The 18059-nt window shown below is 36.8% G+C and overlaps 2 protein-coding genes across 2 annotated transcripts; both read right to left on the minus strand.

Annotated features, from left to right (window-relative positions):
- Positions 1-1526: 1526 nt before the first annotated feature.
- LOC126691674 (zinc finger protein ZAT11-like) lies at positions 1527-14127 on the minus strand. Its single transcript, XM_050386766.1, has 2 exons — positions 13508-14127; positions 1527-1789 (listed from the first exon to the last, which is right to left on the minus strand). Exon 1 carries the CDS (start codon positions 14043-14045, stop codon positions 13530-13532), a length of 516 nt encoding a protein of 171 aa, XP_050242723.1. The 5' UTR covers positions 14046-14127; the 3' UTR covers positions 1527-1789; positions 13508-13529.
- On the minus strand, positions 1796-2389 carry LOC126691673 (zinc finger protein ZAT11-like). The gene has a single exon (XM_050386765.1). It carries the CDS (start codon positions 2324-2326, stop codon positions 1811-1813), a length of 516 nt encoding a protein of 171 aa, XP_050242722.1. The 5' UTR covers positions 2327-2389; the 3' UTR covers positions 1796-1810.
- Positions 14128-18059: the final 3932 nt, after the last annotated feature.

Raw genomic sequence — 18059 nt, forward strand, 5'->3', positions numbered from 1 at the left:
AAAAAAAAAAAAAAAAAAAAACTATCAAAAAAGTTAGTTGCTTCCTTTTTTTTTTTCTATAAAATATTTCTAAAAATACCCTTAAGGTTTGTTATTGGGTTTTTTTTTTTTTTTTTTTCATAAGTAAATACTAGTTCATATTTGTTATTACACAGTTATTTTGAACTAAAATCATGACTTAAAGTCATGCTACAAAAGTGTGTGAGTATACTATTTGTATATATAACACCACCATTTTTATGGATGAAAATGTTTTGTAGTATTCGTGTTGGTTGATAGAATAGTAGTTAGAACTCCTACACCAAATTATCATATTAGCACCTTAATTTTACGCGGTCCAGTTTGATTATTGTTATTAATATTATTATTGTTATTATCATATTAGCATCAATATGGCAGCTAGAATGCCTCAACGTGTGGGGCACACCGCACATTACTTGTCTTGGAATAATATTTGGAGCAAATTTCAGGTGAAGGTTTAGAAAATGTTCACATGCAAGAGCAGCAAGTGGTAATCAACTTCCGGAGGAAGTATTCCCTATTTCGAGTGTATACTTCTTCAGGTGAAAGTTTAGAAAATGTTCACATGTAAGAACAGCAAGTGGAAATCAACTTCCGGAGGAAGTATTCCCTGTATACTTCTTCCCCTCATAGTTGGTGGAACCTATCAATTGCATGTGGGTCTATTAGCTGTGAGAGGGGATAAGCATACATCCGAAACAGGGTGTATTTTTTCAAAATTTTGGAACATTCTATAGTACTATTGTTCTAAGAGATTTCCAAGATGACTCGTGGACAAGAAATAAAATAGTCTAGCTAAAAAATGAAACACCACATTTTTATATTATAATTTTTTTTTAAAGTAAGGGAAAAGAAATTAAGGCTAGCTAACTTTCAACATAATAGTCAAATTTTAAGTTCTTATTTGAATTTTTCAAACACCCTACCCCTCTTTACAGTGCTTAGCAAGTCCAAGAGTCATGGATTGGACCTCCTAAATAAAATTGTAAATCACAAGATAAGCCAATAGCGTGTAAGAGTTATTCGGTAAAACACAGCCACCAATGAAATATTCTACATCAACATAAAAAATGCACATGTTGGATAAACTACACATGGAACTACCTTCACACATTTCAATTTTGGCTTAGCAACTTGGACTCATACTTATCCGTCAATGAGCATTTGTGCACATACATACAGTATTATAATTTTCTTCCAACATGCTTCATATAGAAGAGTTGTCACAAGATACATTGTGCCATCTACCAAAAGAACTATTCAACTTTTATATAAGATACATGTTGCTCTAAAACATACACTAGGTTTTCTGAATAAGAAATTTGTATTATCTAAGACATTTCAACCTTGACATGATATTTGGACTCATGCTCATCTGTTGATGAGCACAATTCTTAATTGAAAGAGGAGATTTAGTTAACATACTAACAAGCTAGCTTTAATTAATATCTTTCCATCATTATTAAGGAGTTAACTAAAACTAACACTAACTAATCAGAAGTCAATTTAAATCTGCAAAAGGAGTTCTCTGAAGATGCGGTATTTGGCTTTCTGTAAGAGCCAACTTCACTCCTTTCTCTGAAATTTCATAGGCAGGTGTTCTCATCTCCTCAATGGATGCCAAATTTAAGGACATGCCAATGTAAAAGGCCAAAACCATTTTTACAACTAAGATCCAATATATTCAATACAAAATTGGAAAAAATTAAAAAGAATGGCATTGTACATAAAATAAATCAATGAATCTGAAATGAAAAATTGTTAGCACCTACTACAATTGTGGTTCAAATCAAATCATCAAAGTAAAGTCAATTTGAGGAGCCTTCTTCCCAAATAGTAACTTCAAATCATTCTCCAAAGGTGTCAAGTTCAAGTCCAAGCACATAACCCTCCTACTATTTGATCTTTTCAGCACCGGCACTTTCTTTTCTGTTGTAGCGGAAGAAAATGCGCCATCCATCATTGCTCTATGCCTCCTCATGTGACCACCCAAAGCTTGCCCCATAGCAAACTCAAGCCCACATATTGAGCACTTATGCATCTTAGGCTTATTCCCCAAGTTCTGAGTTTTTATACTCTCTTTCAGTTCTTCCCCCATCAATTTTGGTCTCTTGTGGCTCGCTGATCTGTGGCCACCCAAAGCTTGAAACGATGGGAATTGGCGATTACAAGTCTTGCACTCAAACATATCAGCCCGTGAGGCTTTCCTGGGCTTGGTCTCTAAGCTATGAGAGAGCAACATTAGACAATTAGCCATGTCTAAGCTCTCTATCCCACCATCTTCTCTCATTCTCTTCATTGTCATAGCTATGTAAAAAGAAGTTGAACACAAATGTTGAACTTTTGGTAACGAAAATGATATGAAAGGCGAATGTTAAACGAGGAAGAAAAGCAAGGAAGTCTGGGTATTTATAATAGGCGTGTGACGTGTGGCGTGTTGCGTGTGGCGTGTGGGCGAGTTAAAGGCTCTAGAAGTCTAAAATGGTTTATTGGACCAAATTGAACGGGATTGGACTGAGCAGCGGTTTCACACTATAGAAATATAGTACCATTAGTAGCAACTTGGACTATTTCTTTGACTAGTGCAATCACGAGAGAATAGCAATATTATTGGAAAAATTGGCAGAAAAGCATATTTTTGTAAAAATATTAGCAAAAAAACATGTGGAGGAAACATTTTAGTCAGTTAGACTTTTTTTTTTTTTAAATGAAATTCTAGTTTTTGAAACTCGAGTTCCAAGTTTTTTCACACGGAACTTGAGTTTGAAAAACTCGAGTTCTGTACAAATTTAACTCGAGTTTCTTAGACTTGAGTTCCACCTTTTTTCTTCTTTTTTTTGGTCCATGTCCGACTTTATCTAAAAGGAAATGGGTTGGAAATCGAGTTTGCTAAACTCGATTTTCAAAAACAGTCCAACTAACTAAAATGTTTCATCTGCATGCTATGTGGCAAAAAATTTTCTAAAAATCTACCATTTGGCAAATTTTGCCCAATATTATTGGTGTATATTACTTTTATGTTAAGAATCTATAATAGTTCATTGTCTTTTTCGTATTAAATGATGAATGATGAATTGATGATATAGTTTTATCCACGTGCCCTGCCCTCCACACTATTGGTGACGATGTTCAAATTTTATACCGTGTGGCGGCCTGTCTTAATACTTAATTAAGCATATAAATTAAATAACATGTGAACTGTGACTTTTATATTTTAGAGCATTTGCAGCAGTGTAACTATAATGCTAAAATTTAGCTCCATAAACACAAAAATCTTGCTGCAGCAGTGAAGCTAAATCTAAAAATTTTAGCTCCATTGCTACAGTGCACATCTATAGATAGATGTGTACTGTTCATGAGAGCTAAAAAAAAAAAAAAAAAAATTATTTTATTGAATTTCTCTCTCCTCTTCTATTAAAAAAATATTTTCTCTTTCTTTCTTTTTCTTTCTCTCTCTCTGGCTTCTCTTCTTTCTTCCTCTTCCAATCCTCCATTTTAATCAGATTGTGCCTCTCTACTCAGTCCGTTGCTCCTCTCTACTCAATCCTCACACTTTGTTTCTGCCTAACGTCGACCGAAGCCCAGCCCAGCATCGACCACTCTTTGCGTTCTCCACCTCAAAGGCCAAACCTCCGAGCTCCACCCTCTCTCTGCTATCTCATGCCCAGTGCCAATGTGGGTTTGTGTTTGTGTTTTCCGATCTGTTGTGGGCAGTGGGCTTGTGCTCGTGGTGGGTTTTTTTTTTTTTTTTTTTTTTTTTTTTTTTTTTTTTTTTTTTTGCTGTGGACTGCTGGTAGTGGTGGTGGTGGTGGTGTTGGTGGTGGTTGTGGCTGTGGTTGAGGAAAAAGATTGGAGATTTGGGTTTTTTTTTTTTTTTTTTTTCCTGTTGTGGACTGGTGGTGGTGGTGTTGGTAGTGGTTGTGGCTGTGGCTGATGGTAGAGGTGGTTGTGGTTGGTGGTGTGATGTTTTTTTGGGTAGTGGAATATATTATTTTATTGTAGTGGTTATAATATTTTATTGTGATGTTTATATTATTTTATTATGTTAAAAACTAAAATAGATCCACTGCTGTAGCATGTGTGTAGGTAAAATAGATAAAATAGATAAAATAGCTTTTATTGGTGCTAAATAGCTAAAATTATAGATCCATTGCTGTGGATGCTCTTAGAAAAGTACTATATATTTATACAGTATTTTCATAATATTATTACAATAAATCAATAAGTAATACTACAATTACAAACTATTTTACAATATTTTTACAAAATATTAATGTGACAAATTCTTACTAGTTCTAATTTGAGCCCACCACTAACATCACATTTTTACTTACCAATAATTATTTTGAAAATACTTAATCCATATCAGCAATTTGTAAAAAATGTTGTAAAATAGTTTGTGAACGTGACATTACTCATAAATCATAAGTGGTAAATTATTATTATTTCTAATTTGAACATATTTTTGCAATTACTTTTTTGTCCGCTAATAAAAACCAATTGCTTATAATTTATTGTGAAAATGTTGTGGAAATAAAATTTCTCTATATTTTATTTTATTATTATTATTATTTCTTTTAATTTGGGGTGAGACGTAAGTAGTGACTCTAAGTTGGTGAACCAAACAGATTAATATGAGGTCATGAGTGGCGAGCTAAGCTAATAAATGAATCTTCCTCTAGGCTTCCAAGGTTTTAAGAATAATCCTGCTAGTTTGAAATCTCAAACTAGGTGTAGGTTATGGTCACAAAAAGTGTCTTAATCCCATTTTCTTTCCAAAACAGGGTACATCAAGATTTGAAATCTTAATTAACATCTCAAGGGAATTGGTTTATAAGCTATTTTTAAAAATATTTTATAGAAAAATGACAAAGCAATTAATTTTTTTGATAGAATTTTATATTTTTCATAAAAATGATATTAAAAACTTTCTTAATATACCTTAAGAACATTCATTAACATGATCCTTTTATTTTTATTTGGAACCTGCCACAAAATTTTTTAGTGGGTACTAGCAGATAAACTACACATAAGTTTATACCCAGTCTAGTCCAGATGTTGATTTTAGTTGTTAATTATGGAACGGTCGAATATCAGGTCGTTCATACAAGATGACAAAGAATACAAGATTGTACTGTGTTCACAGTTTGCGCAATATTTTTCTTTTGGGTTGAATTTTACAAAGTTACACACTTTGCTGCTCCCTAAAGTATACGCACACTATAGGATTGGTAGCTTACGTTCTCATGAAGAAAGAATATGAGAGGAGAGTGTCTGCTGTTTATATATTTTTTTAAGGACACATGTTAAAGGTGCGTTCAAGCATTTGTTAAACCATTTTGAAAAAAGAAATGTTATGTTCACAATATTTTTACATCACTTTCACAATGAATAGTAAATGATAGGTTGTAACTGGTTGTTATTAGTAAACAAAAAAGTAATTTTAGTGATAGATTCAAATTAGATCCAATAACAAGTTACCACTTATAATTTTTTATGAAAATGTTGTGGACGTAAGCACTCATCTTTTAGGAGAGTTTTAATACCACTTTCATGAGAAATATAAAAAGAGTAATGCTACTGACACAAATTATTTTACAACATTTTTAGAAACTGCTAACGTGGTTTTAACATTTTCCAAATAGTCATTGTAAGTAAAAATGTGACATTAGTGATGGGCCTAAATTAGAATTAGTAAGAATTTGTCACATTAATAGTTTGTAAAAATATTATAAAATAGTTTGTCGCTGTAGCATTTATATAAAAAACAGTAAAAAAAGTTAGTTGCTTCTTTCTTTTTTTCTATAGAAAGTTTCTAAAAATATTTTGTTAGGTTTTAAATATTTAGTCTTAAATGTTTAGAAACTAATTTTATTATATGCTGGCAAACTCAAAACAAAAACAAGTCTAGTATAAGATCTTACTATCTTAGAAGTGTTTTAGACATTACTCAAATTGATACAAGTCAAGATTTAAGAACATACAAGCTGCAGAAAGAAGAATTCAAAAACTGTCAAGCTTAACCAATCAAAGAGAAGCCTTGACCGATCAAACTGTGATTCTACAGAATTTTAAATAAGGCTCAACAGCCCGCGAAATGTCTAGGGTTTGAGTCCAACACTACTAGGTATAAAAGGAAAATCCTAATACACATTTTTCAAGTCTTGAGAGTTACTCCTGTGAGATCTGTAAGGTTTTGTAACCTTTTAACTCTACAAGCACCTACCAAAGATCAAATCCAGATTGCTAGTATCGGTGGAATAAAGTTGTTGCTAAGCCTTTAGCAATCAAGTGTATTGAAGATCAAAGCATGAACAATTGGTTCATGTGAGAACAAGATCCAAATCAAGGAAGTCTGTGGAGTTAGAGCCCAATTTGATAACTGTGTTAGATTTACTACGAATTGGTATTCTTGATTGTAAATCTCAACTTGATATAGTGGACTGTTCTCTTCAGATAGTTCCCTCCCAGATTTTTACCTTGAGAAGAGTTATTTCATTGATTTTCCTGAGTCATCACATCTTGTGTTATTTATTTTTGCATTGTGTTTATTTCATGTAATGATTGTTTAACCTAGATTTGAATAATTAATCTAAGTAACTACTTAGCTAATATATTAGGTTAAACAAACTGTGTTTTTAAGAGGTCTAAACTTTAACATATTTCATAAACCAATACCCTTAAAGACATTAGTTAACTCTTCCTTCTTCTTTTTTCTTTTTCTTTCTAGTAAATACTAGTGCACATTTGTTATTAAAAAAAAAATTTTGAATTAAAATCTTGATTTAAAGCCATGGTGCAAAAAGCGTGTAAGTGAAATAGTGTATATAATAACAAGTGTGAAATCTCAACACCACCATTTTTATGGTGTGATGTCGGTTGATAGAATAGTAGTTAGAACTCCTACACCAAATTATCGTATTAGCACCATAATTTTACGCGGTCCAGTTTGATTATTGTTATTAATATTATTACTGATGTGGATAAAAATAGAGATTACTTACAATAAGACAAGCCGACGGTTAAAAGCGGATGGATACAATTAAACCCGTCAGCCTTCATTTGAAGGTATCGATGAAAGAGATATTTAGAAAGAGGCACCGACAAGGCATACCCAAGGGCTGACAGGATCATGAAGCTGACGTGATTAAAACTGAAGGCGTAGGGTAAGCTGACGACCTTAGTAAAGGATTGCTTGCCATCCATGATTGCGTATATAAGGAAATGTCTTGCTCTCCACGTTTAGTGATACCCAAAGGGATTCCTATATGGAAAGAATCCTGCGAAATATGCCCAAGAAGACTCATATAAAGAAAGGACTTCTATTCCAAGGAAAATAGGTCAACCCTCTACTACTATAAAAACCCAAGCACCCTCGCAAACTAAGGTACACATGATTTACCCTCTCTAGCACTCTAGAGTTGTGAGAATAGTTCTAACTTGACTTTCGGAGGGTATTTGGCAGGCATCACACCGGTGTTCTCTGTTAGGTCCTCTTCTTTTTGTTGTGCAGGTGCTATTTCGATCGTGCGAGGACTATGTGACTTACTGGTGATTTTTTCGGCATCATCAGTTGACGCCGTCTGTGGGAAGCGTTTCGCGGATTGTAAGCCATATTATTGCTTCCTGGACAAAAGAGTTGCATGGTGCTCACTCGGTCAATGGCAACCACTAACGACATTCAAGAAGAAGAACCACCCACGACCGCCATCGAGAGATAGGTTAAAACTCTCGCCGCTGCCATGGAACGCCTCACCAAACAAAATCGCGACCTGAAAGAGCAGCTACGCCAGAAAAATGCAGTACTGGATAACCAAGGAGCAGATCAAGAAGGAACCAGCGCTGAAAGAAGGAATCAAGAGGGACCACAGGCCAGTAACGCCCAAGTAGACCGGAGTGACAAAACGTGAGCCTCCCCTCCCTCGTGGATACGGCTCCACCACTCATTATCGCGAAGATGCAGGTAATGAAGGAATAGATGGAAGTTATGATGAACACTCTCAACGGACGAGTGTCCAGCGATCTTGACGACCTTGTTAACTGAACTGACTTGCCATTCACCGCCTCCGTCAACTCCTTCCCCCTGCCGAGTAAGTTCCCCATACCACAGATAGATAGTTATGACGGGGTCAAGGACCCTCTAGATTACCTAGAGACTTTTAAGACCTTGATGCACCTTCAAAGAGTAGCAGATGCGATCATGTGTAGGGCCTTCCCTACAATGCTGAAAGGTGCGGCAAGAATTTGGTTCAGCCGGTTGACACCCAACTCCATCAGCACCTTCAAGGAGCTAAGCGCTCAATTTACTGCGCACTTCATCGGGGGACATAGGTACAAGAAGTTTACGGCTTGCTTGATGAGCATCAAGCAGCGAGAGGAGGAGACGCTAAGATCCTACATATCCCGCTTCAATAAGGAGGCACTTTTGATCGACGAAGCCGACGACAAGATACTTGTAGTGGCATTCACTAATGGGCTTAAGAAGGGTAAGTTTTTGTTCTCCCTGTACAAAAACGACCTGAAAACCATGTCAGAGATGCTTTACAGGGCTACCAAGTATATAAATGCTGAAGACGTGCTGCTGGCCCGAGAAGAAAGACCCAAGAAAAGAGAGAGGCAAGAAGACACACGGTAGGACCAAGGCCGGAAGAAGGTAAGGACAGGAGACCGAAAGGATGAAAGACACCCTAAGCCCCTGGGAGGAAGATTCACAAGCTTCACTCCATTGACCGCCCGATAGATTAAGTCCTAATGCAAATCAAGGACGAAGGGGCTCTGATGTTCCCTGGAAAGCTGAAGGATGATCCCAACAAACGATCTAGGGATAAATATTGCCGCTTCCACCGTGACCATGGTCATGACACGGCCGATTGCTATGACCTAAAGCAGCAAATTGAGTCCCTTATCAGACAAGGAAAACTGCAGAAGTTCGTCAGTAAGGAGAGAACAAATCCACCCCCACAAGACCAGCAACTCCGGCGGGATAATGAGCGACCGAGACCCCCCATAGGGGACATAAGGATGATCATGGGAGGAACAGTTACCGCTGGGTCGTCCAAAAAGGCCCGCAAAACCTACCTTAGGATGGTACAAAATGTTCAGCTGACGGGAGCTGTGCCAAAGATAGCACGGAGAGAAGGCCCCATTATTGGGTTCACAGAAGAAGATGTGCGATGTCTTCACCACCCGCATAACGATGTGCTTGTCATCAACAAACGGGTAGGAGACTACAACATGCACTGGGTGTTGGTCGACAACGGCAGCTCAGCAGATATCCTATACTACCCAACGTTCCAGCAGATGAAGATCAACAAGGAACGATTGATTCCGACGAACGCCCCGCTCGTTGGCTTTGGAGGGAGCCGGGTATTCCCCCTGAGCGCGGTCACATTGTCCATAATGGTAGGCGATTACCCTCAGCAGATCATCAAGGACGTAACATTCCTAGTGGTCGATTGCTCGTCTGCCTACAACGCTATCCTCGGACGACCCACGCTTAATTCGTGGAAGGCTGTAACTTCAACCTACCACCTAATGATCAAGTTCCCTACCGACTACGGAGTGGGAGAGCTACGTGGAAGTCAGGTGGCCGCACAGGAATGCTACGTGGCCATGATGGAAATGGAGGATCAGGTCCAGACCATGAATATAGAAGAGCACCGGATGGTGACGGAGCCGGAAAAGAAACTTGAAGAGATACTCCTTGACAATTCCGATCCTGACCGAACGACCAAAATTGGAACCCTCGTTAATCCCGCGATCCGCCAAGAGCTCATTACCTTTCTTAGGAGTAATCGGGACGTATTCGCCTGAAGCCATGAAGACATGCCAGGGATAGACTCTTCAGTGATGGTACATAGGCTGAATGTATCGCCTTCCTTCCCACCCATTTGACAGAAGAAGAGGGTGTTCGCCCCGGAGCGAGATCAGGCCATAGCGGAAGAAGTCCGCAAACTACAGGAGGCAAGTTTCATCAGGGAAGTTTACTACCTCGATTGGCTGGAGAACGTAGTAATGGTTAAAAAAGCTAGCAAGAAGTGGCGGATGTGCGTGGACTTCACCGACCTTAACAAGGCCTGCCCCAAAGACAGGTATCCCCTCCCAAGGGTCGACGTTCTAATAGACTCTACGGCTCGGCACCAGCTGTTAAGCTTTATGGACGCTTTCTTGGGTTACAACCAAATCCGAATGCACGACGCTGATCAGGAGAAAACTTCGTTTGTAACCAGTCAAGGCCTCTTCTGTTATAAAGTAATGCCCTTCCACCTAAAGAATGTAGGCGTAACGTACCAAAGGCTTATGAACAAAATGTTCGCGCAACAAATTGGGAGGAATGTCCAAGTCTACGTGGACGACATACTGGTAAAAAGCCGAAGGGAGGAAGATCACCTAGAAGACCTTAAAGAAACATTCGACACATTTCGTTCTTACAACATGAATCTCAATCTAGGAAAATGCGCCTTCAGAGTAACGGCAGGAAAATTCCTAGGATTTATGGTGTCTCAAAGGGGGATCGAGGCCAACCCGGACAAGATCCGGGCAATTATGGAGATGACACCACCAAGAAATGTGAAGGAGGTACAAAACCTCAACGGAAAAATAGCAGCACTAAATAGGTTCGTGTCGAGGGCAACAGATAAATGTTTGCCCTTCTTTCGCACGTTAAAGAGATCATTTGAGTGGACAGCCGAATGTCAGCAAGCATTCGAGGAGCTAAAGGCCTATCTCTCCTCCCCGTTACTGCTAAGTCCCTCGCAGTTAGGAGAAGAGCTTTTCCTCTATCTGGCCGTTTCCCCCGCAGTCGTCAGCGCTGCTTTAGTAAAAGAAGAAGAAAGGGTGCAAAAGCCTGTATACTACGCGAGCCGAGCGCTTCGCGGTGCCGAAGAAAGATACCCACCTATGGAGAAACTTGCCTTTGCATTAGTAACAGCAGCTCGCAAGCTCAAATCATACTTTCAAGCCCATACAGTGAACGTTTTGACCGACAAACCCTTGCGATGGACGATAAGCAATCCTGAAGCCGCGGGTTGATTAGCGCTATGGGCTATAGAGTTGAGCGAGTTTGATATCCAGTATCGCCCACGGACTGCCATCAAAGGACAGGTTGTCGCGGACTTCATAGCAGAGTTCACTCACGACGAAGACAAGGGGGTAGAAGAGTCCCTTCGTTGGAGCATATATACGGACGGATCATCCAACAGACAAGCTAGGGGGGCCGGCATCGTACTACTGTCGCTCGAAGGGGACATGGTTGAGTGTATGGTCCGTCTCGACTTCCCCACTACCAATAATGAAGCGGAATACGAAGCACTAATGGCGGGGCTCGATCTTACCAAAGCGGCAGGGGTCATGAGCGTAGTCATTTATTGCGACTCTCAGGTCATTACTAATTTAGTGAATGGAGACTATGACTGCAAGAACGAGAGGATGAAGAAGTATATGGATCAAGTAAGGAAAAGAGTAGGTGACTTGAAAGTCAAGGTCATCTAGATCCCCAGAGGAGAAAATGAGCAAGCCGACCATCTTGCCAAAGCCGCTTCAGGAGAACATATGATCACTCTCGGTAACGTACTCTTTTTTGTTCAATTTTATCCATTAATAGATCCCGACGATGTACAGGAGATTGGCTCTGAGAGTAACTGGACCACACCGTTGGTTTCATACTTAAAGAATGGCGTCTTGCCAGACGGGAAGGAAGCCGCGAGAAAGCTGAAGGTCCAGGCAGCGAGATTCGTCTTAATAAAAGATATCCTGTATAAAAGAGGTTTCTCCCGTCCATATTTGAGATGCTTGGGTGCGGAAGATGCGGATTACGTCATGAGGGAGGTACACGAGGGGATTTGCGGAAACCATTCGGGGTCAAGGTCATTAGTGCACAAACTTGTGCGAGCAGGGTACTATTGGCCCACCATGCAGAAGGATGCCGAGGCTTATGTTAAGATCTGTGACAAATGGCAAAGGTTTAGCAATATTATTAGATAACCAACCTGTTAGGTTCTAAAGACTTAGGTATTTATGTATTTAGAACTCTAATGTGTATTGTTGGCAAACCATGATCAAAACAATGTGTTTAGAAGTGTTTTAGTCTTGCTCAAAGTTGTATATTTTATGTAAAGTTGGAATCGAGCTAATGCAGAAAGTATTGTGCATTTTGGCCTGGCTCGATCGATCGAAACTTAGGCTCGATCGATCGAATCTCAGGCAGAATGTGTTTTTCTATAGATTTCTAACTCAGCCCTAGTTGTTTAAAACGTTTAGGGTTTTCTAATTTGTCCTAAGTATAAAAGGCAAACCCTAGTCACGTTTTAGTGTTGCTTATATTGCTATTTGTGTAAATCTCTTGTGAGATCTAAAAGAGCTTTCCTTTACACAAACTTAGGGTTTTCAAGGAGGAGATATTATCTACACCTTGATGATCAACTCGGTTGCTGCCATTGAAGTTTAAAGAAAACACAAGCAGGTGTGCTTGTATCTGGTGGTGAATCCAAGAAAGAAGGAGTCCGTGGATTCAGAGCTTGCACGTGGTCGTATCAGTAAGTTCTACTGGTTGGTAGTAATAAGAAATCGAGCGTGGGGGCTTGTAAGTCTTATTGTATGAATTTCGATTCTTTCAAGATAGTGGATTCAAGTTTACCTTGAAGATAGTTAGGTCAAATCCTCCCCAGGTTTTTACCGGTTTGGTTTCCTGGGTGATCATATCTTTGTGTTATTTATCTTTTCGCTGCTTTGCATAATATGATCTCTGTGATTGTGATAACCTAGATTTGTTAAATTGGACTAAGTAACAACTTGACTAATTACCTAGGTTAAATCAATTGTTTTAAGGGGTCTAAAAACTATCAAGTTGTATCAGAGCGAGTTGCTCTCTTATTGTTGATCTTTTGATCACTAAGCTGATCCTTGACCCCTATTGTCATGGAACATACTCTTTAGTTATTTCTCCTCACTTTGATGGGAATAATTATGCTTATTGGAAAGTAAGGATGAAAGCATTCCTAAAATCGATTGATGAGAGAGTCTGGAACTCCGTTGAATACGGATGGGAGAAACCCACTACTCCTGTTAGTGATATGATATTTGGACTCATGCTCATCAGTTGATGAGCACAATTCTTAACGGAAAAAGGAGATTTAGTTAACATACTAACAAGCTAGCTTTAATTAATATCTTTCCATCATTATTAAGGAGTTAACTAAAACTAACACTAACTAATCAGAAGTCAATTTAAATCTGCAAAAGGAGTTCTCTGAAGATGCGGTATCTTGCTTTCTGTAAGAGCCAACTTCACTCCTTTCTCTGAAATTTCATAGGCAGGTGTTCTCATCTCCTCAATGAATGCCAAACTTAAGGACATGCCAATGCAAAAGGCCAAAACCATTTTTACAACTAAGATCCAATATATTCAATACAAAATTGTAAAAAATTAAAAAGAATGGAATTGTACATAAAATAAATCAATGAATCTGAAATGAAAAATTGTTAGCACCTACTACAATTGTGGTATCAAATCAAATCATCAAAGTAAAGTCAATTTGAGGAGCCTTCTTCCCAAATAGTAACTTCAAATCATTCTCCAAAGGTGTCAAGTTCAAGTCCAAGCACATAACCCTCTTACTATTTGATCTTTTCAGCACCGGCACTCTCTTTTCTATGATAGCGGAAGAAAATGCACCATCCATCATTGCTCTATGCCTCCTCATGTGACCACCCAAAGCTTGCCCCATAGCAAACTCAAGCCCACATATTGAGCACTCATGCATCTTAGGCTTATTCCCCAAGTTCTGAGTTTTTGTACTCTCTTTCAGTTCTTCCCCCATCAATTTTGGTCTCTTGTGGCTCGCTGATCTGTGGCCACCCAAAGCTTGAAACGATGGGAATTGACGATTACAAGTCTTGCACTCAAACACATCAGCCCGTGAGGCTTTCCTGTGCTTGGTCTCTAAGCTATGAGAGAGCAACATTAGACAATTAGCCATGTCTAAGCTCTCTATCCCACCATCTTCTCTCATCCTCTTCATTGTCATAGCTATGTAAAAAGAAGTTTGAACACAAATGTTGAACTTTTGGTAACGAAAATGATATGAAAGGCAAATGTTTAACGAGGAAGAAAAGCAAGGAAGTCTGGGTATTTATAATAGGCGTGTGGCGTGTGGCGTGTGGCGTGTAGCGTGTGGGCCAGTTAAAGGGTCTAGAAGTCTAGAATGGTTTATTGGACCAAATTGAACGGGATTGGACTGAGCAGCGGTTTCACACTATAGAAATATAGTACTACTAGTCGCTAACCCGTGCGATGCACGGGATAGTTAAATAAAATTTATACACATTCACTTTTATTGGTACAATCATTTGAAAATAATTCTAATTAATACTCAAATATAAGAGACACATTGACTTACTATTTAAAGTAGCCTTCTGAAGAATTTACACATATTGTGCAACTGAGCCTTAATTTCTCATCAACAATAAAAACATGGAAATTCAAAACATGGAAAGAAAATAAAAATTACAACAATTAATTCCATTATCTTTCATGCTATACTTTGTAATTGTATAGAATTAAGTCAACTTAATTTAAGTAGTTGTTATAAAATTGGCTTCTACTATTCTCTATTCTATAAAGATATGAACATATTGGATTTCTCAAACAATTACCGGTATTGCAATAAAATGATTTATTATTGAAAATAAGAAACAAAGAAAATCTGTCTATACCTTAAGAAACACAATATAATAAAATTAAAGAGATAAAATTTTCGGAGGACAAAATATTATAGATAATTTTAGAAACAGATTATACACTTAAAAGGGTTAGTAATTTATAGCACTTACCCCCCACTATTAGTATACAGATACCAAGTGCGGTCATCGTAACCCTTTGAAAGAACCTTCCCCAATTGGACCCTATCAAAAAAAAAAAAAAAAAAACCCAATTAACAAAATTGATCCAAAAGGGTCTAAAAAGCACACAAAATCAATTCAAAAAACAAAAATATGAGACAAAGTAATTACTTTCCGCTGCCAATGAAATCGTCTTTTGTATTGCTGTTCCAAATTGCAACACTTATCTCTCTAAGGCCTTCAATTAACGAAAACACAAATTTTTCTTGGAATACCGGAGTATTATGACCATCTATACACACACACAAAAAAAACAAAATCAGCATAACTCACTATAACTCTATAGAAGCCTCAAAAATATAAAGAGAAATTAAAGGGGTTGAATTTGATATTTACGTTTGGAGAGAGAGAGTTTGCAGAAACTGTGACTTTATATTTCTTAACTTGAGAGAGGGGTAAGGTTGCTAGGGTTTTGAGGGTAAGGTTGCTAGGGTTTTGAGGTGTTATAATGTTTTTATTTTTATTTTTTAAATATTGTGCTGACGTGGAAAATTGTGGTGCCAGCAGAAGCTTCGGTTTTATATATTTATTTTTTAAATATTGTGCTGACGTGGAAAATTGTGGTGCCAGCAGAGGCTTCGGTTTTATATATATATATATAGATTAGTCAGAACTTGGACTATTTCTTTGACTAGTGCAATCACGAGAGAATAGCAATATTATTGGTATATATTACTTTTATGTTAAGAATCTATAATAGTTCATTGTCTTTTTCGTATTAAATGATGAATGATGAATTGATGATATAGTTTTATCCACGTGCCCTGCCCTCCACACTATAGGTGACGAATGTTCAAATTTCATACCGTGTGGCGGCCTGTCTTAATACTTAATTAAGCATATAAATTAAATAACATGTGAACTGTGACTTTTATATTTTAGAAAAGTCCTATATATTTATATAGTACTTTTATAATATTTTTGTAATAAATCATGAGTAATACTACAATCATAAATTATTTTATAATATTTTTACAAAATATTAATGTGACAAATTCTTACTAGTTCTAATCTGAGCCCACCATTAACATCACATTTTTACTTACCAATTATTATTTTGAAAATACTTGATCCATATCAGCAATTTGTAAAAATATTGTAAAATAGTTTGTGAATGTAACATTACTCATAAATCATAAGTGATAAATTATTATTATTTCTAATTTGATGAACACATTGTTACAATTATTTTTTTGTCCGCTAATAAAAACCAATTGCTTATAATTTATTGTGAAAATGTTGTGGGAATAAAATTTCTTTATATTTTATTGTATTATTATTATTATTTCTTTTAATTTGGGGTGAGACGTAAGTAGTGACTCTAAGTTGGTGAACCAACAGATTAATATGAGGTCATGAGTGGCGAGCTAAGCTAATAAATGAATCTTCCTTTTGGCTTCCAAGGTTTTACGAATAATCCTGCTAGTTTGAAATCTCAAAGTTGGTGTAGGTTATGGTCACAAAAAGTGTCTTAATCCCATTTTCTCTCCAAAACAGGGTACATCAAGATTTGAAATCTTAATTAACGTCTTAAGAGCATTGATTTATAAACTATTTCTAAAAATATTTTATAAAAAAAAAAAAATTAATTTTTTTGATAGCATTTTATATTTCTCATAGAAGTGATATTAAAAACTTTCTTAATATACCTTAAGAACATTCATTAACATGATTTCTTTTTTTAATTCGGAACCGCCACAAACTTTTTTGGTGGGTACGTACTAGCAGATAAACTACACAAAAGTTTATACCCAGTCTAGTCCAGATGTTGATTTTAGTTGTTAATTATGGAACGGTCAAATATCAGGTCGTTCATACAAGACGACGAAGAATACAAGATTGTACTGTGTGTTCACAGACTCACAGTTTGCGCAATATTTTTCTTATGGGTTGAATTTTACAAAGTTACACACCGTGCTGCTCCCTAAAGTATACGCACACTATAGGATTGGTTAGCTTACGTTCTCATCAAGAAAGAATATGAAAGGAGAGTGTCTGCTGTTTATATATTTTTTTAATGTTAAAGGTGCGTTCAAGCATTTGTTAAACCATTTTGAAAAAAGAAATGTTATGTTCATAATATTTTTATATCACTTTCACAATGAATAGTAAATGATTGGTTATAACTAGTTGTTATTAGTAAATAAAAAAGTAATTTTAGTGATAGATTCAAATTAAAACTAATAACAAGTTACCATTTATAATTTTTGGTGAAAATGTTGTGGATGTAGCACTCATCTTTTAGGAGAGTTTTAATACTACTTTCATAAGAAATATAAAAAGAGTAATGCTACTGATACAATTTTTACAACATTTTTAGAAACTGCTAACGTGGTTTTAACATTTTCCAAATAGTTATTGTAAGTAAAAATGTGACATTAGTGATGGGCCTAAATCAGAACTGGTAAGAATTTGCCACATTAATAGTTTGTAAAAATGTTATAAAATAGTATGTCGCTGTAGCATTTATATAAAAAAAAAAAGTTAGTTGCTTCTTTCTTTTTTCTATAAAAAGTTTCTAAAAATATTTTGTTAGGTTTTAAATATTTAGTCTTAAATGTTTAGGTTCTAATTTTATTATATGCTGGCAAATTGAGAACAAAAACAAGTCTAGTTTAAGATCTTACTGTCTTAGAAGTGTTTTAGACATTGCTCAAATTGATACAAGTCAAGATTTAAGAATATACAAGCTGCAAAAAGAAGAATTCAGAAACTGTCAAGCTCAACCAATCAAAGAGAAGTCTCGACCGATCGAACTGCGATTCTGCAGAATTTTAAATAAGGCTCAACAGCCCGCGAAATGTCTAGGATTTGAGTCCAACACTACTAGGTATAAAAGGAAAATCCTAATACACATTTTTCAAGTCTTGAGAGTTACTCCTGTGAGATCTGTAAGGTTTTGTAACCTTTTAACTCTACAATCACCTACCAGAGATCAAATCCATATTGCTAGTATCGGTGGAATAAAATTGCTACTAAGCCTTCAGCAATCAAGTGTATTGAAGATCAAAGCATGACCAAGTGGTTCATGTGAGAACAAGATCCAAATCAAGGAAGTCTGTGGAGTCAGAGCCCAGTTTGGTAACTGTGTTAGATTTACTACGAATTGGTATTCTTGATTGTAAATTTCAACTTGATAT

Source organism: Quercus robur, chromosome 7 (assembly GCF_932294415.1).
Source record: "Quercus robur chromosome 7, dhQueRobu3.1, whole genome shotgun sequence".
In the NCBI taxonomy this organism is placed as follows: Eukaryota; Viridiplantae; Streptophyta; class Magnoliopsida; order Fagales; family Fagaceae; genus Quercus; species Quercus robur.